A 24,981-nucleotide genomic window follows, 5' to 3' on the forward strand; every position below is an offset into this window, starting at 1 on the left:
GATTTTCCTCGTCTCATCGAATAATGATGACGTTTACACGTGAGAAAATACATTGGTAAGAGGAAAATATAGAAAAAAAAAAAAAAGAAAAAAACTTGAACTTGATAAATTTATAGATGGATGGAGAAGAATTCTCGTTTGACTATAAAATGTCGTCATTTCAACCCCCTCCCCTATTTTACGCTTTGATAATTCGCTACCTAGTTTTTTTTTTTTCATCTCATTTCTATATTTTATCATTTCGCCGAACTACTTTGTTGTTTTTCGCCAAACTCACATTCGCCCTACGTGAGAATCTCACACAGGCATCGTCCGACGACGTAACAGCCAGTTTTTAATCTATTTTAATTTCTTAACGTTTTCAGACAGCCAGCTGTAATTTATGACTGGTAGGCGGCAACGAATAGGATGTACCATTGTACATACGTACATACATATATACGTACGTGCTTATGGGACTGCCACGTGTTTTATGCTGGCTAATCTCGTAAAAATTCATGCAAAATAAAGCTCGTGCTTCATCCCGCACGCTTCGCCCGCAGGCACGTTTCCCATTCCGCGATGAGATCACGGGATCTTTCCCGGTACAAGCTTTCATGATGCGTTTAAAACGACGTTAACCTCAACAGACTTTCAATCTGTTCTCGGTTGAACCGCTTTCAAAGAGAATACAAGAAAAAGATATATATATATATATATATATATATATATATATATGTAATATAAATATATATAACAGATATATAAGAAAAAAGATCGATATTTTCCTACTATTCAATTTCCGACATTAATTTGAAATAAATACTAAGGATATTAAATAAGATCGTCCTTAAATTTTTAACTGACTCTTTCTTATTATCCTATTCTACGGACGAGCTTACTTGCTCGATCAATAAGTTCACAAAGAAGGATCGCCGAATGGTAAACGTAAGATCTATTTCGCAAGAGTACCTATCCTTTTCTAAATCAACAACAATCGTATTCCGATCAAGAAGTTCTCTCCCTCTCTCTCTCTCTATTTCTATCTCTGTCTTCCTGTTGTCGTTCGTCCATTCATAAAAGTTTCTTGAACTTTCTTCGAAAACTCATAGAAATTTTCTTTTGGACCAGGACACGTTCGATCGGTATTCCCAAATGCCACTATAGAAAATACGAGCTGTCGATTTTGTACCAAGAAAACCACAGTTCTCCATGTTTACGATGCAAACCTGTAGCCTGTCGAGAATCGTTCCACTCCTGCAAACATACCTTTCCCTACTTGAGAGATCTTGGTATAGCGTGTATAGGAATGTACATAGGTACGTACATATGTACGCTTTCACGTGTACACAATGGCCGACCTTACTATTATAGCCATTACTACTTGAAGTTCCAAGTAGTTCAACCAATCACGCGTATACACGTAAACATCTTTTGAACCGCCATTATTTACTTTCTATCGTACAATCTCGAAAAATAATTCCAATTGATTGTTACACAATTTTTATTCTATTCTTAAATATAATTTATCTAATCCAAAAATGAATAAATCTCTCTCTCTCTCTCTCTCTCTCTCTCTATCTCTATCTATCTATCTATCTATCTATCTATCTATCTATCTATCTATCTATCTATCTATCTCTATATATATATATATATATATATATATGTAGATCGTTAAGAAAATGAATATAGCCATCACCATGAAACGAACGAAGATAATTTTGGACAAAAAATTTATATAACATTTAAGAAATAGAGCACGTTACCATTCTTACGAGATCCAATCTAACCATTATTCGGGTTAGACGTCGCGGAGCCTTAAGAAAAATCTAAATTTCAGGCCCTCACTGGGTCTTGGTTGGATTGTACGAAGAAAAGTACACAGTGATATGTATGCCAAGTCGACATACATGAAATCCAAGGATGAAGAGTTGGCCGTTAGCCAACTGGGTCGAACGATCTTTCGATTCGGAAAGCCTCGTCTCAAAATATCATTACGACGTTTTCGGTCTTCTCAAATGTAACTATATCTTATGGTTGGCCCGTCAAAAGGATCACCGATTGAATTCTGTAATGTGATGAAAGATTCTTGTTAAATCGATGTCCCGATATTTTTATTCTATCGTTCATTTTAAAATCATTTCAATGAATAGAAAGTAAATATAGATATATACATATATATATATATGTGTGTGTGTGTATGTGCATGTACACACGTAAATCGAATAGATAAAGGAACTTCAGTTATACATAGGTATTTATCTTTGTCTATGAACAAAGTCATTTCATACAAGAATATAAATATCATAGAGAAAGCATATTAGCAAATCAAACAGGCAAAGGAACCTACTGAATTATCATGGCCTTCTAACTCCTGGCAGAGGATTCACGGTAAGGTTATCGCGTGGCCCTTCTCCCAAGGCGTCCATTTACAACTTCGTCCGAGCAAAATGGAGTTGAACGATGTGCAAAATTTATCGAGCACAAAATGTGCTTTGTGACAGTACTTGGCCGAACTTTTGGTCCTCTCTTGTACTCGCATGTTTCGTCATGCGCGTTCTCGTGCTTGCCACACTCTTTGGTGTATAAAGGCAAAGCTGCATAATTTACAACGAAGTTCCTACGGGCATCCAGTAAACGAGGAAGAAGGGAGAGGGAGAAACAGAGAAAGAGAGAGTATATATGTGTATGTGTATATGTATGTCTACGTATGCGCGCACACGTGTATGTATGTGTGTGTGTGTGTGGATGGATGTGTTTTGTCGTTCATGAAACTATCACTTTGACGATCCTTCTCAATATATCCGTGTAAGTTCGTCTTTAAGAACGAATCAAACCGATCATTATTCATAATAAGATACCGGGTTTCTTCTCAAATATCATCTCTATTATCCTTCAAAATTCTCTTTATTCTTTATCACGAATGAAACAGAAAGAAAAAATTGGGTCGCGCTCTAGCGACCATTTCTTTTTGATGGATATATTTTTCCATCATTCATATTGATGAATATATTTATCCATCAATGTTATATTAGAAGACTTTTAATGAATAGGTCAGGATTTATATTGTATGTATAAGATAGAAATATCGCTAAATTATTTGAATTTTTTCTTACATTTTTAAATAACTAATATTATATCAAACGTATACGTTGAAAAATTCATTATGAAACTCCATTGAATCTTTTATTGAATCGTTTCGATATTAATGCAAATAAAGGTCCATTGAATCTGTGATATAAAGGATATTTTTATATTTCAAAATTGTAATCGTCAATGATTATAAACAGTTAATTCGACAAAAATAAATATTTCTACGAAAGAATTTTTTTTTTTACTTTTTTCTTTCTTTCTTCTTTTATTTTATTTTTTTTTTTCTTTTTTCTTGCTCACTCTTTCCATACGATAACATTAATCGATCTTGAAATTCATAATGAATCAGAATTATATCGAGATATTATTTACTATATCCTGTTAAAGTATCGATAATAAATGATAATATTAATGTGAGCTTTTACGTTTATATCGGGTAAGGGAAAAAAAAGAAAAGAAAAGAAAAGAAAAAAAAAGAAAAAAAAAAGAGAGAAAAAAAAATAATGACAAATCCGCCCTTTTCCGAATAAATTAAAATCCTATAATTAAAATGGAACACGCTTAATCTCGTCATTATTATTTCTTATTGATTCTCATATTAAAAGAAAGGAATATATAACACGTTTCTACGTAGCTAGTATCAATCGTTCTTTTTTATTTCTTTTTTTTTTTTCTTTCTTTCTTTCTTTCGTGTTTTCTTTTCAAAGAACCGTCGGATGTTCTTTCCACGAACGTCTAACGGTATTACAGATACTTAAGGTGTTAAAGGCTTCTTTTTTCCACGTCTGTAGATACGTCGAGCCAAAGCGATACTCATCCAACGGTAGAGACATGACGGTGGTCTTAAGGCGAGCCACAAACAATACTACTGACGAAGAATACATGGACGTATCTTATTATTTTCACAACGGTAAGTTATTACGTTCTGATAGATCTTCTTCGAGATTTTTCAGATTGTTAACCAGCCCAATTTATTTCATCATTTATTTATTTATTTACTTGTTTGTTTGTTTGTTCGTTTATTCAATTAATTGAAATAATCATTCGACAAAGATGAATATAAAAATTGCATAAAATTAGATAGACATATATATATATATATATATATATATATGATGGAAATAAAAGAAAAAAAAATAGGAAGAATAAGAAGAAGAAAAGAAAATTTTATAAAAAAAATAGTAGTGTCTAAGGAAGATCTAATCGCTAAATTTTCGTTGAAATTTAATCGTCTATTGAATGTTAAAACGTTTTGAACGTATCGAGGTAGATTAAAGTATACGGGAAAAAGGGGTTTTAAAGTATATCTCGTCGATGTTAAAAGTAATAGCTGAATAATACTATGAAAGATGAAAGAAAAAAAAAAAAAAAAAAAAAAGAAGAAGAAGAACAAAGAAAAGGAGAAAAGAAAAAACAAGGATAATAATTTATATGGAAACGTAGCTCGTCACAGGAGAAAAAGATACCGACGAAAAAATATGGAGAAGCCGTTGAAAAGCTTTTTTTTTTTTTGTTTTCTTTTTCTTTTTTCTTCGTTTTTTTTTTTCTTTTTTTTTTTACGTTTAAGTGGAAAACGTGCGCGGACTGGCTTTAGTCGGACGTTCGAGAAACCGGCCATTAAACACTTAATCAAATTTACGCGTTCTTCCATAAAATAACGCTTAAGGTTATAAATGTTTCATTCCTCGGCCAAATAATTTGTCAAACAAATTTCAATGTTCGTTAAATTCGTTTTATCGCTTTATTTACATTTATACGATAGCTCTTCCGCTAAGTACATATATATATATATATATATATATATATATATATATATATATGTATTATGTATATATGTATATATATATGTATATATAAATAAATATGTAGTATCAACGTTTACAATGTATTTTACGTTATCATCCGTAATATCAATAAGAGATATTACACTTTTTTGATCGAAGAAAAATAATGATGAATAAACTGTATATATGCTGATAGGGCCGACTAGTTAGTTGTTTCTATTTCATTAGATTTATCTTTTTTTCGATGGTCTGTTAAATGAACAAAATTCTTATATAAAAATTGGTTAAAATCGTTCATGTCGATGGTAGAAAATTCCTCGATACGAATAGAATAATACCGCTATTGATTGTTTTAATTCACCACGGAATTATAATATTTTAATAATTACGGTTAAGGAAGAATGAAAATTTGTACGAATAAATAGAAGATATTGGTATTTGTTGAAAATCATAATTTGGAGATAATCGAAAACATTCATAATCATTAACATCGTTTCTACGAATACGATTAACAGGATAGAATTAAATTTTCACGATGTTTTTTGTCTTTTATTTTTTCCTAATCGTGAACAAACAAATCGACAACAAAATTAACGAACTTGTAATTGATCCTTTTCCATTAAAGCTCCAAATATATATATATATATATATATCAATAATATTCAAGATAAGTCGCATTGTAATTTATGCGGAAGTAAAAGTATCGTGGGGAAAAAAAAAAAGAAAAAAAAAACGGAAGAGAAAGAAAAAAGAAAAGGAAAAAAAGAAGAAAAAAGAAAAAGGGAAAAAAGAAAAATTGTCAAGCCGATAGATGGAGCAAAACAAAGCGAATGACGAAAGAGACGGAAGTCACACCGGCGACAAACCACCAGCATCGTCGATTTGACGCTGATTGACGAATGTCCTCGTCGCTTGTCGACGTTATTACGTTTACACGCGGTACATGCATCCAGATACCTCTCCTCTCTCTATCTCTATCTATCTTTATCTCTCTCTCTCTCTCTCTCTCTCTCTCTCTCTCTCTCTCTCTCTTTATGTTTCTCTCTCTCTGTGTGTCTCTCTCTCTCTCTCTCTTTCTCTTCCTCTTTCCAATACCTCTGTCGAGGATCAATAAGGCCGATTTTGTAGGTTGAATAGTATTCGAAAATAGAATCAAACTGTATTTGACTGTTCCATTCTTAAATTAAAACGAAAGGCACGTTATGATCAATGAATGAAATCACGAAATATCAATCGAAATCAATATATTATTTATTATTTACAATATTACAAAATTTTCCATTCTAACGTAAAGTGAAAAAGCCGATGGAAAAGGCGATAAAAAAAGAAGAAAGAGAGAGAGAGAAAAAGAAAGGACAAAAAAAGGATGAAAAATAACAGATCTAATTTTTTTCAATGTTTCTCTCAGGAGTGAGATTATTCCGTTCGAAAAATTATTATCTTCCCTATCGTAATCTCTAATAATTTATTTATCGATCATTACAATCAGTAACTCCATAGGTATTATTGTACTCGTTTCTTTAATTCTCTCTATTCCAATGGGAGAACAACTTTTATATACTTTAATCGAAACTATCCACCTCACGTAATCTCATCGATAATGGGCTTTCTTTTCAAATTACCGATTTTATCTATCACTCGACGACCTTTTTATTCTTTTCATTCGATTCCACATAGTACCGTTTAAATATCTTTCATTAATCAAATACGTGCTATCTTTTCGTCTCTCTCTCTCTCTCTCTCTCTCTCTCTCTCTCACACACACACATACACACTCTCTCTCTTTCTCTCTTTCTCTCTTTCTTCTCTTTCCGTTTTTGTTCTTTTTCTTTTCTTTTTTTTTTTTTCTTTCTTTCTTTTTTTTAACCTCAGAGAATATCCTCGGAACTTTCATTTTAAGCCTACGACATACGTATATAAGGGAGGGCAAAGTACGAAGGAAATCGTAAAATTTGATGCTATCCTCCGAGACCGATTCCATCTTTCTTCGAAGAAAGCGAGTATACCTTTCCTTTTGACCCAAATACACGAGCTGCTGCCAACGAGTTCCTGGGGTTATTTCCTTTAATTGCAAGGCGAACGCGTGAAATAAATTTCATTTAAATACCTCTTTCTCCTCTTCCTCCTCCTCCTCCTTCTCCTCCTCCCTCATCCCTCCTTGAATGGACCTCTATACAAAAGAAAATTTCTACTTCGGCGTTAAAATCAACTACTACCACTTTTGATCGTGACTCGACTTTATGACGACGAAAAATTATGAGAACTCGACAAAATTTGTATTTGTTAAATTCGTTTTCCATTTCTCTCTCTCTCTCTCTCTCTCTCTCTCTCTCTCTCTCTCTTTTTCTTCTTCTTTCTTTAACCCATTTCACACGTCCTGTATCATTATCTTGAATGAAAAATTCACGATATTATTGTACTACCGTAATTATTATTCTTTTTTTTTTTTTTCCTTTTCTTTTTAATTATCACGTATTCCCTTTTCTTAAAGTTACTGACAGAAATAATCTCGTCGGTATTTTCCTTTTAAAAAATAGTAAAGATAAGTTACACGAAACTAAGTCGATGGAAAAAGAAAGAAAGAAGGAAAAAAATAAAAACGATCTCGCATTACCTTTGAAATTCAATCGACGGCTTCAGAAATCGAAGATAAGATGACCATCAAAGGTTAGTCTCCATTTATTACCCTTTTACTCTTAACGAAATCAACTTAAAACGTTATACTATCTGCAAAAGACAAATTGACTCTTGGACACGCTTCAGATAGCCACTTCGTCCCAATTCGCCAGACGCTGCATCATCCAGTTTCAATGTTGCTACCGCTCTTACACTATATTAAATACACTTCATTAATTATATTTGCATTCAGAAAATAAACGACCCTCCGCCAGTAACGCTTCGTCCTCAAAGCGAATATTAAACGAACGTTCGTTTAAGATAAATTATCAACTTTTGTTGGAAATCTGTCGTTGGGGATCTGTCCATTGAAACTTTTACAAAACTTCATTTCTACGATGAAATATTTGCATTAATGTAAAAAGAGAAAAAAAAAAAACAAAAAACAAAAAACAAAAAAAAAGAAAAAAATACCTATAATATCGCGGATGAAAATGAATAAAATTTTGTACCATTTAATGTATGTATCTATGTATTTCATATTATCGAAGATAAAACGAGATAAATTTAGATATATTAAAATGAACGATTTAATCTTCTCAAAAAGATAGATATTCCATGATTTAATCATAAATACCATGAATATTGGATTCAATTAATGTTATATCAAACATCATTAATGTATTATTATATCGGGAATGATTTAAAATCATTCTCGAATAATCTCGCAAATCATCGAAATTGTAGAGGACGATTCTGATTCACGAACAGAGACTATCGTTTTGTATGTTTTAGAACGCGAAGGTGGTACCCAACAACCCGGAAGCTTATGCGACGTAGAATATTATGGATTAACTTCATTGGAGGAAGGTACCGTTGTACATCCAGAACCACATCGATTGTTCGCCGTAGAGGGCCCAGCAAAATGCAAACAACATTTTATTCCTGCGACCAATCAGTCGGTCATTATAACCGTGAGTTTCGCGCAAGAAAAGAATAATAATAATGTAATTTTTTTTTCTTTTCTTTTTCTCTTCTTTTGTTTTCTTTTTTTCTTTTTTTCTTTTTTTTTTCTTCATGAAAACATACATTTTCATGCATGATGAAAACCATTTGAATTTTACTTAATGAACGACTACTGAACGACGAATGGCACATTCTCATACATATCCATATACAGGAACGTTCTTCGATTTAATTACGTTTTCTTTTTAATTAACAGAAACAGCGACATTCCTAAATCATTGTCCTCGTGTTCTTAATAAAATGACGTTACTTGCAGGAATAGAAAACAGTAAATATTATACGTATGTAATGTTATAGATATATATACATATATATATGTGAAAAATAAGCAATCGAAATTATTCGCGAATGAAACTAATGCACGTTTGCTTTCCTTTGTTTTGCCGATAGATCTATTCTTATTACTTCTTTCTTTCTCCTTTTTTTTTCCTTCTTTTTTCTTTTCCTTTTTTTTTTTTCTTTTTTAATTTTTTTTTTCTTTTAATTTTTTTTTTAATTTAATTTAATTTCATTTCCTCTTTCCTTGTTCGTTCTATCCTTAGGTGGAAAGCAGTTCAAAACAGATATCGAATAATCTCTGCGAAACGAAATGCGGCGACAGCGGGTGTCATTGCGTCAGTAATAAATCATTGGAGAATATGGATCATCTTCTGCTCGTCTCTGAAACTGGTCATGTCGTCACCTGTCTCTGCGGAAACTATCAGGTAATCCGAGCCTGATTTCTTCTTTGAAAGTAATCCTCAACGACGTAATCTCGACGACGACGACGATTTATCTTTCTACCCGTTTCCTCTCCCGTTACTTTCGCGAAATTGCTTCCTTCAAAAGTTCGAGGAAGCACTACTCATTGAACTCGAGCTCGTTTAATTCGGAAAATGTTCTACTACGAGCAGCCGTTGATTCTCTTCGGTGGCAAACCGAACGTTCTTATTTTACTTCTTTGCCACACTCCATCCGATATCAAGAGTTTCATTCAAAATTTATTCACCGGAGATACGCTCGTAACGCGAGTCCATCGATCGGATGCCTTATATATAAATTATCCGTTCCCTTTACCAATCCACATTTATCTCCCGTTCGTTTCCTTCTCTTCTTTTTTTTTTTCTTCTATTTCAAAAAAGAAAATAAAAGAAAAAGAAAAAAAAAAAAGAGAGAGAACAAAAAAAGAGAGGGAAAAAAAGGAACAAAAAAATCCAACGACTTATCCCGATCGATCGTTTCCTCAATCGTTCGCTCGGGACTTCCTTTTTTTTCCTTCTTTTTCTTTTTTTTTTTTTTTTTTTCTTTTCTTTTCTTTTCTTTCCTATTTTTCTTTTTACTTTTTGCCTGCGCTTAACGATAAATTTTCATTCAAATCAAAGACAATCTCCTCGCAATTTTCTATCTATTTTAAAACTTTTCAAATCGTATCAATTATGACTTTATTTGTCTACTTGTATCAACTTGTACGAATAGGACTGGCTGCCAGTAGGAATACGAAGTTGGACACCGGTTTATATCGAATGGTCGAGATTTTCGATGGGTGGTCTGAATTTTCGTGCCGCTTATAAGTTCGTCAAGGATACTTATTGCGGTGATCACACGACGAGAAAACTTGAGGGCGAGGTGAACGGTGGCGACCTAGCTAAAGCTGGCTTAAAGCTCAATCAGTATTATCAGCAAAAGTGTACTTGGATCTTAGAATCTCTGACCGATCGACAGATTACCATCGAGGTGAAGTCCAATCAGAGTAGTAAGTAGATTTTTTTTAATAAATTAATCTCTCTCTCTCTCTCTCTCTCTCTCTCTCTCTCTCTCTTTCTTTCTATTTAATATATAAAATACAGATATCTCTTTAAATTGTTTTAAGCGTGAGATAACACGAAGAACATTGATAGATTAAAAATCAAATTTATTATATAAAACATTCGAACCCTTTGAAACGATTTACAAAATAATTAAATATGGATAATGAATATTTTTATGGCTCAAGATCAAAGAATCGTTAAAAGTGATTGCAAGACTCGTACGTACATATTCATGTTTGTAATATAGACGCTAAAATGTATTCCTGCCATCTTATGATATAAAAAAGATATTGACGGGGGGGAAAAAGAAAGATAAAAAGAAAATAATAAATTCCTACGAAGTCTCTCTACCACGTTACACGTATGTATATACGTTTGTACACCATCGACGTATACGCAAAAGGATACTACTGTATGTGTGTGTGTGTGTGTGTGTTATTGATTAAATTTTTTGCGCTAAAAAAAGAAAAAGAAAACGAAAAGAGAGAAAAACGAATAGAAGAAATTTATTATATAACAGATATTCAAGCATTTTTGAAGACTTGTCGAAACAATTTTCGAATTTGCGAAACGATTTGAAAAATTTTTTTTTAATATTGCTCTAGATCCGCGCAATGCGAATCCCTAAAGGATTTTAAAAGAAACAAAAAATATTTAGGAAAACTACAGAAGGAGGTATATTAAAACCATTTCCTTTTCCGCTCTTGGCGAAGCTTTGGGGTTGTAGTTTCGTCTCTGTAATTCCCCATCTCTTTCTCAGACAGTGGTTAAGAGAAGCTAAGAAAAGAAAACCTTGGGAGAGAAAAAAAATAGGAGAGAAGAAAAAGAAAAAAAGAAAAAGATGATAGAAGAGAGGTAAAAAGAAATACAGGAATGGAAAGAGAAAGAAGAAAGGAAGATGATAGTAGTTTCACAGTAAAGCTTTTGTTTTTCTTGTCATACTAAATCCAATAAAGGATTTTTCTTGAAAATTTTGAATCTCGCTATATCATTCGTTTTCAAAGTTTTTATTTATACAACTCTTTTGCCAATTTTTGCTCGTTTTATCGAAATTTATAAATGCAATGCTACGATGCGAAATAAAATCTATTTGATATAATCGACGATTCTGATTGGTCGTCTCGCTCTCGTTTTAAAGCAATTTTATATCACACAATATTATACGTCTATTTTTTTTCTTATTGACAAAAAAGGATCACATTTACTGACACATTAACAAAATATAGATATAAACGAAATGTCTCATTAATGACAATGTATTGAATAGAATGATAAAACGACAAATCAAATGTTTTCTTTCATTCACGATTTATCGTAAAATTTAATAAATGTGCCCATATTAAATATGAAAATCCTACAACTATGTCACTGAGATCCTAGTCTGCGGATTTGAAGAGCGTCAAGAATGTGGATAGAACAGGAGCGATCGAAAATCTCTTCTTATCATTGTGTACCGACCCTGAAACATTCTCATCAAAAATGCACAATACTTTTCTCTACGTTTTTTCTTCCTTTTTTGTTTGTTTACTTTTTTCTTCTTTCTTCTTTTTTTTTTTTTTTTTTTTTTTTTTTTAATTTATTACTACCACTCTTTCTCCGTACATTTATGCAAATATTTGCATAGCACTTCTCAAATGCTTCAAAAATTCCATTCATATTATCGAACAGCGAAAGAACGCTATAATAATAATAATATTATTATTATTAATAATAATATTAATTAATTTCAAAATACAAATTAAATGGGATTATTCTTATAGAATGTTTAAAAATGAAAAAGTGAAGATGTTTCAATTGAAAATATATACAAGTACAATTTATATATTCGTCATATTACAAATTATCTTTCAACTTTTATACTTTTGTTAGATCTTTAATAGAAATTATTTTTAATGACTAATAATAATCGTCGATATAAAACATTTAACAACGTTTGTCTCTTTTTCTAGGACCATGTACGGCATGGAATCTCACCATCCATAAGTACAACGAAAACGGTGATCCCGCGGGAGAAAGATTGCACACATTTTGCTCGAGGGACGTGCACAAAAATTTCACGCTACCTTGGAAGGAGAATACCGCTGTAGTTAGGCAAGTTTCTTACCAACTACTCCGAACGATTAACCATTGAACTTTGCTAAAGTTTTTTACGACCTACCGTATTATCTCGTTTAAAAGATAGTTTTTCTTCGTCGTCCTCTTTTTTTTGTTTTTTTCTTCTTTTTTTTCTTTTTTCCTACTTTCGTTACTCACAGAGATACATTGATCGTCGTGAAAAATACTTCGGTAAAACCACGATGAAAACTATTTGTGATGTCCGAAGAAAAAAAAAAAAAGAAAAAGAAAAAGAAAAAAAAGGAAAAAGTAAAAAGAAAAAAAAGAAGAAAAGAAAAACTAAGAAAATTAATAATAAATCATTATTATATTGATATTATCTTCCTTTTGATAGATTACAAGCCTTGGGTAGAACAGCGCCTCAATATACCATGAAATGGAGAAGCCATACTGTTATCGCTAATACCCGACAAAGTGGACCATCGCCAGCACCAAATCACATTACCGATTCCTCGATTAATATTAAACCAAAAAAGAAAATTATTTTCACCTTCCTCCTGATATTATTATTGATCTATTCGATCGATTGTTGAGGACTTTCTATTCCTTGGCTAATCACGATCTAAACGTTCCTGTTAATTAAACGAGCCTAAATTTTACGTTGTGTATATAAAATACGTCGATAAAGAGAAAGAATTTAATTAACGTTAACGTTCAATCTGAAGTAACTTTGACAATTCAAAAAAAAAAAAGAAAGAGAGAGATAGAGAGAGAGAGAGAGAGAGAGAGAGAGAGAGAGAGAGAAATAAAATGTTAATCAAGTCCACCATAAGATTTTGAAAATGTCGACTATATTATTACTATTTTACAAAGAAATTATTGTCGTATCTATCGACAAATATATACGGGTATAGTTTATTTTTTGTAAACTTTATTTTACCGAGAGTAATCACTTTTTTTTCTTTTTTTTTTTTTTTTATTTTTAATCAAGAATAAAGAAATACCTTTAAATAACACGTAAACTCGTATTCGCACGTATACCCGTATAGGATTTAAAAATTTGTCAAAATCGTTTTCTACAATAAAAAAGATAAATAAATAAATAAATAAATAAAAAGAAAAAAAAAGGAAAGGGAAAGAAAAGAGGAAGAAAAAAATGCGGATTTAGATATCGTGGATAGATTGATAAAAAAATTCTTTGTAATATTGTTCGGTAAATTAACTGATACGACAAACACGTAGAAGTTTATAATATAAAAATCACATTAAAAAAAAAATTAATAAAAGAAGATGGAAGCGTCTGGCAAAATCGACTATCTTGTAAAACTAAAAGCTATATCAAGCTCGAAATCACACAGTGAATGTAAATATTATATATATATATATATACATATACATATACATACATATATACATACATATATAAATATACATATACATATATACATAGAAAATTGATTTGCAACAAAGGCGATGCACGGATTTGAATTATCGAAAAAACACACTTTCTCTATAGCGCGAATGCCAAATTAGACGCGTAAGAAAAAGATTTAAAAAAAGAAAAAAAGAAAAAAAAAGAAAAAAGAAGAAAAAAGAAGAAAAAGAAAGAACGTATATATAGGGAGATTGTAAATACGTAATAAACTTAATAGGATTTGTACAGAATAAAACGAATTAATTAAGTCGACGGAAAATTATTATATGTAAGATATACATATAAATATATATACATATATATATATATATATATATATATATATATATATATATATATATACACTTATAAGATATTGATATTTATAACGACACGCGATTCTATGGATAAAAGAAATGGAACAAATGTATTTTAAAGAACGAGCTTTATACCCGAGGCACCTTCGAATTTATTGTTACATATATGTTGTGATAATCATTGCGACAAATGATTGTCACATCTTCCTACGCTAAAAATTCATTTCTAGTATAGAAATCTTAGTACGAGCGATCATATCGATAGCAACAAAACGTTCTTGTTGCAATTATGCATTTATAATTGTTACATAATTCAATGAATCTTTTATGCCTTCGTTATTCTTTGACAATGGGTCATTGACAGAAAAAGATTTCTTACACAAAAGTGCTACTTAATGCGTCATTAGCAAGGACATATGTTAAAGCATGTAAAGCATGTAACAAAGAGGAAAAACAAAAACAAAACAAAAAAAAAAAGGAAAGAAAGAAAAAAGGAAAAGAAAATGAATGTTTAACGATATTCATATACGATATTAATGGTTTAATACGCGGCTACGAGAAAAAAGGTATGAGGAAAGAGAAAAAAAAAAAAAGAAAAAAAAAAGAAAGGAAAGCAAAAAAGATTATAAAATCATCTTAACGTTATCCGTCGACGACGCGTCAAAGGAAAAAAAAAAAAGAAAAAAAAAAAAAACGAAATAATTTCAAGCGCAACCAATCAATCCCATTATCGTAATATCTATGAGATTTATTACATCAATGGGAATCCTCATTAATTTCATAGCACTGAGATTAAATTTTGATGATCATACACTTTTTTAGAATACCTTTCTTATCTATAAGCGGCCTATAAATATAATAACTAACTTTCATCCTTCCATATCTTTTGGCGAAATTTTTTTTTTCTATCTACAAAAGCTTACGGAATTTATTTTCTATATAATAAGATTTCGTTGTAAAAATTTCATGAAGACTGACTAGTTTTCGATGTGTCCCATTTTAAATATATAAATAATACGTTTATGTCCAATTAGTAATTTCATATTGCGAATAAATTGTTTCAGCTATTGTAAAGTAAAAAAAAAAAAAAAAAAAGAAATTAAAAAAAAATAAAAAAAAAAGATAGAAGGAAAGAAAGAAAGAAAGAAAGAAAGAGAGAAAAAAAGAAAGGATGAGAAAAGAAAAAAGGAAAAAAACGATGCAGAGTAAAATTTTCCAAATCACGTCGAAAAGTTAAATGAAGGAAAAAAAGAGAATTGTAATTTTTGACGAAAGTCTGCGTATGATTAGCACCGACTGCGTATTAAACGGATGACTTGTATGACATTAAAGAAGCACAGGTTTTAATTATTCCAATGAATCATTGAAGAGTTTAAAAATGCGACTTGCGTGATGGTTTGGTGTGTTAAATCGGTTATGTGCTTCCTCCGAAAAAAAAAAAACAGCGGCAACTATTTCACATTTATTCGTCGCCTCTTTTTAGAAAGAAGTTTAAAGTGTATTCACATTGATTGATTAAAAGAAAAAAAGAAAATAAAACAAAAAAAAAAAGAAAAAGAAAAAGAAAAAGAAAGAAAGCAGAAAAAAATAAGGTGTGAAACGATTTAGATCGAAAGGATTTTTAAATTTTTTCACTTTAAGTGAAATTACCGATTTTGCACAAGATACGTCTTACTTATAGGGAGAATACATGTTACATGTAATAGTTACGTATATATAAGTCACAATAAATAGTCAATTGTTTCATATAAAGTATAAATAAAGTAAAATAAAATATTCGCTTTTTTCTTTCCTATCTTTTTGTTCCTCCATAAACAGATCTTTTGTTTTGTCTCTTATACATAAACAGCACTCCATAAAAAAGAATACAATTTATTCACATTGAAATTCTAATACAACTTATAAGTGTGTGTATGTATGTGTATATATATACATATATATACATATATATATATATATATGTATGTATATACGTGTATATATATGTACTCTATTTATAAGATAAAAAATGCATACTTGAAAGTAATACATCTCATTACCATCTATTATCATACAATATTCTATAATATTAATTTACAAATTTCTCATACTCATATAATATAAAATATAATATAAAATTGACTTAAAGATTCGTTTAATAAAAAAAAAAAAAACATAGCATTAATAAAATTAATTTGTAACATATATATATGCATATATATATATATATATATATGTGTGTGTATAACAATGCAACTATATACATCATATAAAAATTACATCTTTGAAACTCAGAAAGTTTATCATATAACTCGAAAAATATGAAAGATGTGTACTTTATGTAGAAAGACTTTAATTAATAATAATAATAATAATAATAATAATAATAATAATAATAATAATAATAATAATAATAATAATAATAATAATAATAATAATAATAATAATAATAATAATAATAATAATAATAATAATAATAATAATAATAATTTGAAGAAACAAAAAACTATTACACTGCTTATTTAGAATGGTTTAGTAACAACAAAATTATCAAAGTATTTTATTTATACATAAAAATTTACGAATATTTCAAAAATAAAACATAATTAATTAACATAATTAATAATTTGTTTTCAACATTATAGAAGTATCGATATAATATAATTTTGAACAAACAAAACTACGATATATATATATATCCATTTTATATTTCTTATTTCATATTTAATTGATCCCTATGAATTATTATTTTATATTTATAATTCAATTGATAAATAAATTAATAGAAATTACCAAATCTAATGAATTGTGTTCATCTTTCATGTATATATATATCTCTATTAATTTTTTGAAAACCTGCTATTAATCAGTGATATACTAATTTTCTTTAATTAAAATCTACAACATGATCTATACTAGATATCAGATCAGACACGTATATAGCATGATACCAATAATATAACATTGACATCAATGACTATGAAAGGAATATTGCAAATGATATTCATTTTCAACTTTTCCATATGTATATATACATTCTAGAATATATTACTATCAGGTGCAATTTATTATATTAGTATATGTTAATATTCTTAAAATTATACATGTCATTCAGTTCTCTTGTATACATCTCTATATTAAAGGATAAAATGATGTAAAAAATAGTCAACATTCCCAATAAAGCAACAATATTCATCAAGTATCAACAATTAAGAAACACAATGGTATATATGTTTAACATAGATAACAATTGTTTAGATTTGAATTTTTTTTTCTTTTTTTTTTCTTTTTTTTTTTTCTTTTTCCCTAAAATCTACAATATTCGATTTAAAATGAAAGGCATAATAAATTGTGCGCGCTAATACAATATTTAATAAAAATCTACTCTTATATCGCTCTGAAATACATCTCATATTTGTTTGCTTACAAATATAAATATAACTTTATACAGAAAATATCGAAAGGAGAAACGTCCCTGTTTTGTAAGTGATCGTAGAATTTTATTATCATTGAAATAGATTCTCAAGGTTTAAAAAAAGAAAAAAAAAAAAAAGAAAAGAAAAAGAATGTAATTACGTTAACGAAATGACCATGTAATGTATCATAAAGCAAAAGTGAAATAGATTTGTCGCGATCACTTGCAAAATAGAAAGTTTCACTTTTTTCGAAATGCCAAAATGCTAGATTCTCATATATAATATATTCGTTTTCTAAATGCAATAACAGTAAATCACATTCAATTTAATGCTACAATTGAATAGACAGATCTGACATAAATGATAAAAATTTGTTTAATCCACTATTAAAATGGTTCATTTAAGTCAATCGAGCTCCTTATATACTAATTGCACTCCTACTAAATTAATACAATAAATCTTTAAATTAGAATTTTTTTTTTGATATATATATATATACTTTTTACGATATCCTTTTCTTAAATCACATAAAGCACGAATTGCTATTTTAAATTATTTTCATTATTTGTATATCCATGACAAAAAAAGAAAAGAAAAAAAAATAATTGTTTAGATATTTGAAATAATGTAAATGGATGATTTAATATCAGAACATAAGATCTTCAAAATGATATAAATTATAATAAGTTGAGATGGCATGATAAATAATAATAATAATAATAATAATAATAATAATAATAATAATAATAATAAAAAATGAGGTGCGCATCATATCTAATATCTCCATGTCATATCATTTCATTATATAGATCATTTTCTTCAAAATTAGGAACAAAACCGTACGCATAATCCGAGATGCCTACCTATAGATCTTTAATGTCCTTAAAATCTTGCCAGAAACATATGGACATGTATCTTTTTTAGAATATCAAGGTAAAATGCAGCTACGGCTAAGGATATAGAAATTTAGTTTTAAATTTATACACAGATAATGTGTATACAGATCTCCGTATAAATTTAAATTATTTATTTAAAATTTTTAATATATATATATATATTATTATATATATATATAATATATTATATCCGTAGCGTTTTCTTAAATCTTCGCTTACATATTGTGTAAAAGCGGAGATGCAGAATTTAAAAGACCAAGACGTTGTTTTTGCTTTCTTTGTTCCGTCATCTAATGGGAAAATATAAAGAAAGAAATAATAACGATACAAATAATCATATAAATAATGTAAATAAAAAAAAAAAAATGATATACCTGATCACGTAACTCTGTGAGTTGCTGTGAAAGACATTTAACCAATTGTTGAGTAGTTTCTAATTGTGACTGTAAACTTCTCAGTTCTACTTGTTCTCCTTCACCCTCATCAGCTGCTAAAGATTTTGCTCTTAATCGTGGAAACCAATCAAGATTTCTATCCTGTTAAAAGAGATATGAAATGTTAGGAAAAAAAAAAAAAAAAAAAAAAAAAAAAATAAGCAAAAACCAAATACTTAATAACATATACAAATAATTACCTTCACCATTGCATAAACATATGATTCCGGACCTGTAAACTCTGTTGGATCTTTTACCTTTACCAAAACGATGAAATAAAGGTAATGCCACATATTATGTTCATGTTTAACATGTTCCTCGAAAGATACAGTTTTATTATCGAAAGCTGATCTATTTAAACCTATGAAAAAAAAATTTATATATATATATATAGATCTAAACGCATACATTCGTAATTAAATAATAAACTTACCGCAAATAAAACAAGTATTCTTTAAAATCAATTCTTTCTGTTGTTTCTCTGATCTAAGATCAGCAAACGTATCGATGATAACACCAAATATGAGATTCAAAACAATAATTATCACTATGAAGAAGAATAGTAAGTCGTATACGACTCTAGCAACAAACAGTGGTTCCTATAATTCATATATATTTTACATATCATATTAAAACTATAATATTAGTATAAAAAAAAAATTACAGTTATATACAAACACAAAATGATATTACTGTGCTTGACGGTGCTCTTAAAACATCACCTATTCCTCCGCCATTTCTTAAACCTTGATTCAATGTTGTAACAATGCACATAACTAATGAATCACATGCCCGTTCTTTTATTTCACCGCCAATATTAACCAAATCTTGATTATTTCCTTGTTCATTAACTAAAATGACATTATAGAAAATTAATATATTAAAATAATTGAAATGCGTTGAAAAAAAATTATATCGAAAGAATTAATTAATAAGTAAATAAAGAAATAAAGAAATAAATAACCAACCTTCACGTATATATCGTGACATTGTTTCAGTTGGTTCACACTTTTCATTATTACTAATTTTACAAGTATTGATAGTTTCATCGTCAAATGTTGCTAAAAAAGAAATTCAAATCAATGTATATATTTATTATACTTTTTACGTTAATAATTATGACCGGGATTCATTCAAAAACATTAGAAATATAAACTTACGAATAATTTCTTCATCAACGCTGACCAGAAAATCATCTTTAAAGAACATAAATCCAATAATAGAAAACATATAAACTAAAATCAAAGCCAATACAGCAGTGAGTATGATAGATCTTCCGTTTCTCGTTACAGATCTTATTACATTGAGCAATGTTTCCTCTCGATAAACCACATCGAAAAGCTGGATGGGGAAAGAGAGAGAGAGAAAAAAAAAAACAGAAACAAGAATTACATTTTTATACTTACAAATGCACGAAACATATAATGTACTTTGTTTATTTTCAAATGCTTACCAAAACCGAATAAAAAAATGGATGCATCAAAAGTCCTAATACACAAAATATTAAATATGATGCGTGATATAATATTTCACCATTTGTTATTATTTGTTCTAAACTTTTAGTTAGGGTCCCCTGATTTCCTATAATACTTATTAGGTGAATGATCTTTAAAACGATCTGGAAAAAAAAGAATAGGATATGTATAAAAAAAAAAAAAAAAAAAAAAAAAATTAACGAATTTAAATAAAATATTCAAATTAAAATAAATTATAATGATGTTTCGTACCGTAACAAATCCAAGTAACCATAAAGTTGGTTCTGGTCCTATAGAAAATATTAATCGTAAAATTGTTGACGCAACTAACGTACGTATACCCGATTCCCGTGGTAATGTAATGACAATAGCTGCAGATGAAAGCATTACAGCCCAAATAAGAGCTGACAAATGAGAACCGAGTTCTATAAAATTAAAAAAAAAAAAAAAGAAAGAAAATATATATATATATATACATTTAATATTAACAATATACTTTTTTTTCATAGTATCTCTATCCTTCCATTGAATTATTATATTTATATGTGAAACTTACTTGGTACAGAATCTACAAATGGATAGAAGAAAGCTACAATTAAGTTTATAAGGACAGCACAGTTAAATAAAATATTACTCCACAATGACATGTAACTGCTCATCCAAAATAATACTGGCTGTCCTCTAAGTTTCTTTTGCCATTTCATTTCATTAAACATATCCTCCGTTCTTTCAAAGAAATCAGATACTTTCGATCCTTGATCATCACGTTCAGTGGTATGTAACACTTTGATCTTCGTATCAACGGTAATAAGTTCGCATATTTCTGGTATAGGAAAAACTATTTGTTCTAATGTTCTATCATGCCTAACAATCTGAAATAAAATATTAATCATTTAAATTTATATACTATATTAACATTTGAAAATATAATAATATCTAATGTACTTCAATTTGAGCCGTATGCGATGCATAATATTGCAATGCTTTATTAATTTTAGGATCTGCATTATTTTCTTCTGACGGCCTTAACATAGTTGCTAACTCTTTATTATGTTGAGCCAATTGATGACATAAGATATAAATATTATGGCCGACCTGTAAAAAAAAAAAAAAAAGAAAGAAAGAAAAAAAAAGCATTTTAATAATATGACTAATAACGAACGGATTACATTTTAATGTCGCATCGTTTTACCTCTTTAGGAGATACTCCTTCCTCTCCATTAGTCGATGAATCATCGATATCAGTTACATCATCCAATGATTCTTGATGAAATGCTCTACATGCCACATCAACTAATTGCTTTGGATTCATGTTGTACAATATTCTTTCAGCGTTCTCGCTGTCACCTCTACTTTCCATAATAGCCAATAACAATTTACTTGCATTATTTTTCAGTTCCAATACCAAATCCATTCTAGTTTTACCCAAAGGATTAATATCATTCAATATCAAAGCCGTTATAATATCTAAACCATTAGACTCGTGTATTGCAATACAATTTTGATTATCATGGCAAGGTCCTTGACAATATTCTGTCAATGTTTCCAAAGTTTGATTAATTAATGCAACATTATTTTCATTAATATATAATCCAAGTAAGCCTAATCCACCGGTTGTCGAGCCGCAAATACAATCAAGAAACATTAGAGTTTCGGATACCAAATTAAAATTGGTTTTATTGTTTTGATTCCGAAGAAAATTCTGAATATAATGAAAGTATTGTTAAGATTTAATCTTAAAAAAAAAAAAAAAAAAAAAAAAAAAAAAAAATAAAAAACATATATTATACTTTACATATATTGAATTACCTGAAGATTATGATTATGATTTTCGCACAATAATTGTAAAAAACGTAAGATTGGTTGCATTACTAATACTTTTACGCTAAGCTGAGTGTCATCCTTTTCAACGCCAGGCGTAGGCTCAGCGCGTGTTCTTTCCAATTTGTCACCGATCATTTCTTCCACTGCATTATTTGTTACATCTTCCCCAGGTACAAGATTACGCGTGTTCCCATATACTTGAGCATTAGTCATCGTAGTTGTATTTAAATCATCTCGTAAATCATCGGTACAAACGATTCCATTAAGCTTACCTAAAAGTATATAATAATATTTTACACGATATTAAATATTTACATATTATAATCCATATATAATAATAATAATAAGATATAACAATTACCTGTTGCACGTTTTCTTGATATTTTATCTATTTCCTTATTTGGTTCCTTATCCTCATTAGTTTTTGCCGTTATATCGGATGTATTCACCGTCACGGTTGACTTAATCTCCTGTTGCGCATCTTTCATTTTATCATAAAAAACCTTAATTAAAAAAATTACAAATTAAACAGAGATTTTTATTGTCCAATCTAATTAACCATAACTTTATAACAAAATGTAAATATCAAATGGATACCTTGAAAAATGATTGACTTAAATCAGCACCCATCAATTTATTGAATACACTTTTTTGTATAATCGGATTGCCACCTTCCAAAAGTGCAATTCCTAATTCAACAACTTCAACAAATATACTAGGAGAGTGTACACTTTTAATAACAAGTTCTACAACCAAATCTGAAGCACCTTCCTTGTCTAAATGGCTTTGAACTTCATGCAAAGTCCTTCCTGCACGACTTAACATCTTAGCTATATAAATATATACAAATTAATATATCACATTAGTATAACATTGAAATGCATCATTATGTTAAATATAAAAATATTTTTCTTTATCTTTTTCTTTTTCTTTTTTTTTTTTTTTGTTTTTTTTTTTCATCACCTCCTGGCCCATGAGTTACAGCCATTGTACAGGATACTCCAATTTCAACATTTTCAGGCTTCTGAATAAATGTCTTCCCGAAGTAACGTGTCAATAAATTATGCCTTAATGCATCCCCCTGTAGAAAAGGATTGGATATTTATAACGATACAGATAACAGTAATTTCATTAAAATGATGTACCAATACAATTCCGCTACGTTATTAAAACTTTATCTCAAAAAATGTACATCTAATAATATTCTCAATAAATATTGTAAAACGTGTGTGTATTTACATTCACAGTGCATTGAATAAGGATAAATATGTGTGCCATTAATAGAATGCCTGTATAGACAATATATTTATTTACATTCATATATCGGATGCAATATAGAAAAAAAAAAAAAAAAAAAAAAAAAAAACAAAAAATTGTGCTTCGTTGTCAGGAATTACTGTACGAATAATAAAATAGAGAATTGTTCTGATTTTTTTTTTTTTTCTTTCTTTCTTATCAATCAACTAGAGGAATCAAAATGAAAAGGAAAGAAGAAGAACTATTATAAAAGTTCATAACAATTTAAAAAATGCATGAAGAAAATATCATCAAAAAAAAAAAAATTACAATTGGTATCACTAAAAAATACAATAATTTATACATTACTATTTATATACACTCTTTTTTTATTTCGTAATATCCATACTTCTAATTATGCACGATGCAGACCACTTATATAGACAGATTATGATTAAAAAAAATAATTGATAAATATTATGTGTATTATATTTTACAAACTATTATTCTACAAAATCAAAAATTATAAACACAGGAATCCGTAATTTCAAATAAGAAAAAGAATTTTTAAAAAATAGTCCTGATAAGTGGTTTATCTAATATAACATAATATATTACCTTTTATATGATAATAATTTTCCATAATAATTATTTTAACTATAATATTTCAAGAAAAATCTACTTCTGTATTGGTACATCAACTTTTCAATCCATACATATTTACACATCTATATCTAACTATGTTAAATATATGTATACATATATATATGTATGTATGTATACATATATATATGTATATGTATATATATATATACCTTTTGAGAAAAGCATAAATGGAAAACAGCAAATGAATTAATATACTAAACGGAGTAAATATACAGGTATCACTTTCTTTTTTTCGATTATTTTTATTAACAATTTTTGTTCGTTTGTTTTATGACATCAATACTAATATTTATTTAGTTAAATGAATCAATGCAAACGTGAATGTAATAATATAGTGTGATGAAAACGCTAATTGTAATAGTAATAGCATATTAAAAAGTAACATGCAAAATTAAATCGAGCACGTGCAGAAAAATATTCTACACAACGTACATTATTATTCTATATCTTAACGCGAATACTTATTTTAAATATAAAATTTATATTTTACTTCGTATAAATCATTTAATTATATTCTTGCAGAATTATAAAGTACTCATTAATAAAAATGATACTTTTTAATAAATCTAAATATGCTTTAATAAATATATTATTTTGTTTGTTCACAATGTGTTTTAATTGTTCACAATGTGTTTTTGTATATATGTATTATATAGAAATCAATTATTATAACGATTTATTATATACGTTGTGCCCTTAAAATACCGTTTCTATCTACACTAATTTTTACCCGCTCTTCCTGTGTCATATGACGATCACATTGATCATTGGAATCTGTTCCAAGTTGAGATTCGGTCTTCTTTTCTGAATCTGCATGTTCCAAAATATCTTCATTCTTCGTTCGCAGCGTGAAAACATCTTTACCTACATATCTATTCTACGAGATATACTCACCCAAGGATTGTAACACTTTGTATGGCATATTCAGAAAGCTTATTAACGTTTTTTCTTTTTTTTTTTTTTCTTTTTCTTTTTTTCTCT

At 28.8% G+C, this 24,981-nt stretch overlaps 3 protein-coding genes across 25 annotated transcripts in view; 1 reads left to right on the top strand and 2 right to left on the bottom strand.

The window, feature by feature from the left end:
* LOC124427262 (WAS/WASL-interacting protein family member 1-like) overlaps positions 1-3,147 on the bottom strand; it is a 219,956-nt gene extending 216,809 nt beyond the window's left edge. The window contains exon 1 of the mRNA XM_046969937.1: positions 1,749-3,147. Coding sequence (XP_046825893.1) covers positions 1,749-1,775 — 27 coding nt within the window. The 5' untranslated portion in view covers positions 1,776-3,147. The remainder of the gene's footprint in view (positions 1-1,748) is intronic.
* LOC124427258 overlaps positions 1-16,435 on the top strand; it is a 166,982-nt gene extending 150,547 nt beyond the window's left edge. For all 20 annotated transcript variants that reach the window (XM_046969915.1, XM_046969916.1, XM_046969918.1 and 17 more), the window contains 6 exons: positions 3,867-3,985; positions 8,271-8,449; positions 9,044-9,205; positions 9,957-10,233; positions 12,238-12,379; positions 12,738-16,435. In XM_046969915.1, coding sequence (XP_046825871.1) covers positions 3,867-3,985; positions 8,271-8,449; positions 9,044-9,205; positions 9,957-10,233; positions 12,238-12,379; positions 12,738-12,936 — 1,078 coding nt within the window. In that variant the 3' untranslated portion in view covers positions 12,937-16,435. The remainder of the gene's footprint in view (positions 1-3,866; positions 3,986-8,270; positions 8,450-9,043; positions 9,206-9,956; positions 10,234-12,237; positions 12,380-12,737) is intronic.
* Positions 16,436-16,919: 484 nt separating this feature from the next.
* Positions 16,920-24,981, bottom strand: part of LOC124427667 (inositol 1,4,5-trisphosphate receptor) — a 34,157-nt gene continuing 26,095 nt past the window's right edge. Inside the window, exons 29-45 of one of the 4 annotated variants that reach the window (XM_046970879.1) lie at positions 24,731-24,835; positions 23,062-23,179; positions 22,696-22,928; positions 22,460-22,601; positions 22,084-22,259; positions 21,467-21,976; positions 21,220-21,369; positions 20,831-21,146; positions 20,527-20,699; positions 20,253-20,417; positions 19,960-20,140; positions 19,768-19,860; positions 19,478-19,650; positions 19,233-19,398; positions 19,000-19,160; positions 18,740-18,901; positions 16,920-18,655 (exon numbers count right to left, since the gene is read on the bottom strand). In XM_046970879.1, the coding sequence (XP_046826835.1) occupies positions 18,581-18,655; positions 18,740-18,901; positions 19,000-19,160; positions 19,233-19,398; positions 19,478-19,650; positions 19,768-19,860; positions 19,960-20,140; positions 20,253-20,417; positions 20,527-20,699; positions 20,831-21,146; positions 21,220-21,369; positions 21,467-21,976; positions 22,084-22,259; positions 22,460-22,601; positions 22,696-22,928; positions 23,062-23,179; positions 24,731-24,835 (3,099 nt within the window). In that variant the 3' untranslated portion in view covers positions 16,920-18,580. Of the gene's footprint in view, positions 18,656-18,739; positions 18,902-18,999; positions 19,161-19,232; positions 19,399-19,477; positions 19,651-19,767; positions 19,861-19,959; positions 20,141-20,252; positions 20,418-20,526; positions 20,700-20,830; positions 21,147-21,219; positions 21,370-21,466; positions 21,977-22,083; positions 22,371-22,459; positions 22,602-22,695; positions 22,929-23,061; positions 23,180-24,730; positions 24,836-24,981 lie in introns of all 4 variants that reach the window. The other 3 variants (XM_046970877.1, XM_046970875.1, XM_046970876.1) reach the window with 3 other exon arrangements.

The sequence above is a fragment of the Vespa crabro genome, chromosome 10 (assembly GCF_910589235.1).
Source record: "Vespa crabro chromosome 10, iyVesCrab1.2, whole genome shotgun sequence".
NCBI lineage: Eukaryota > Metazoa > Arthropoda > Insecta > Hymenoptera > Vespidae > Vespa > Vespa crabro.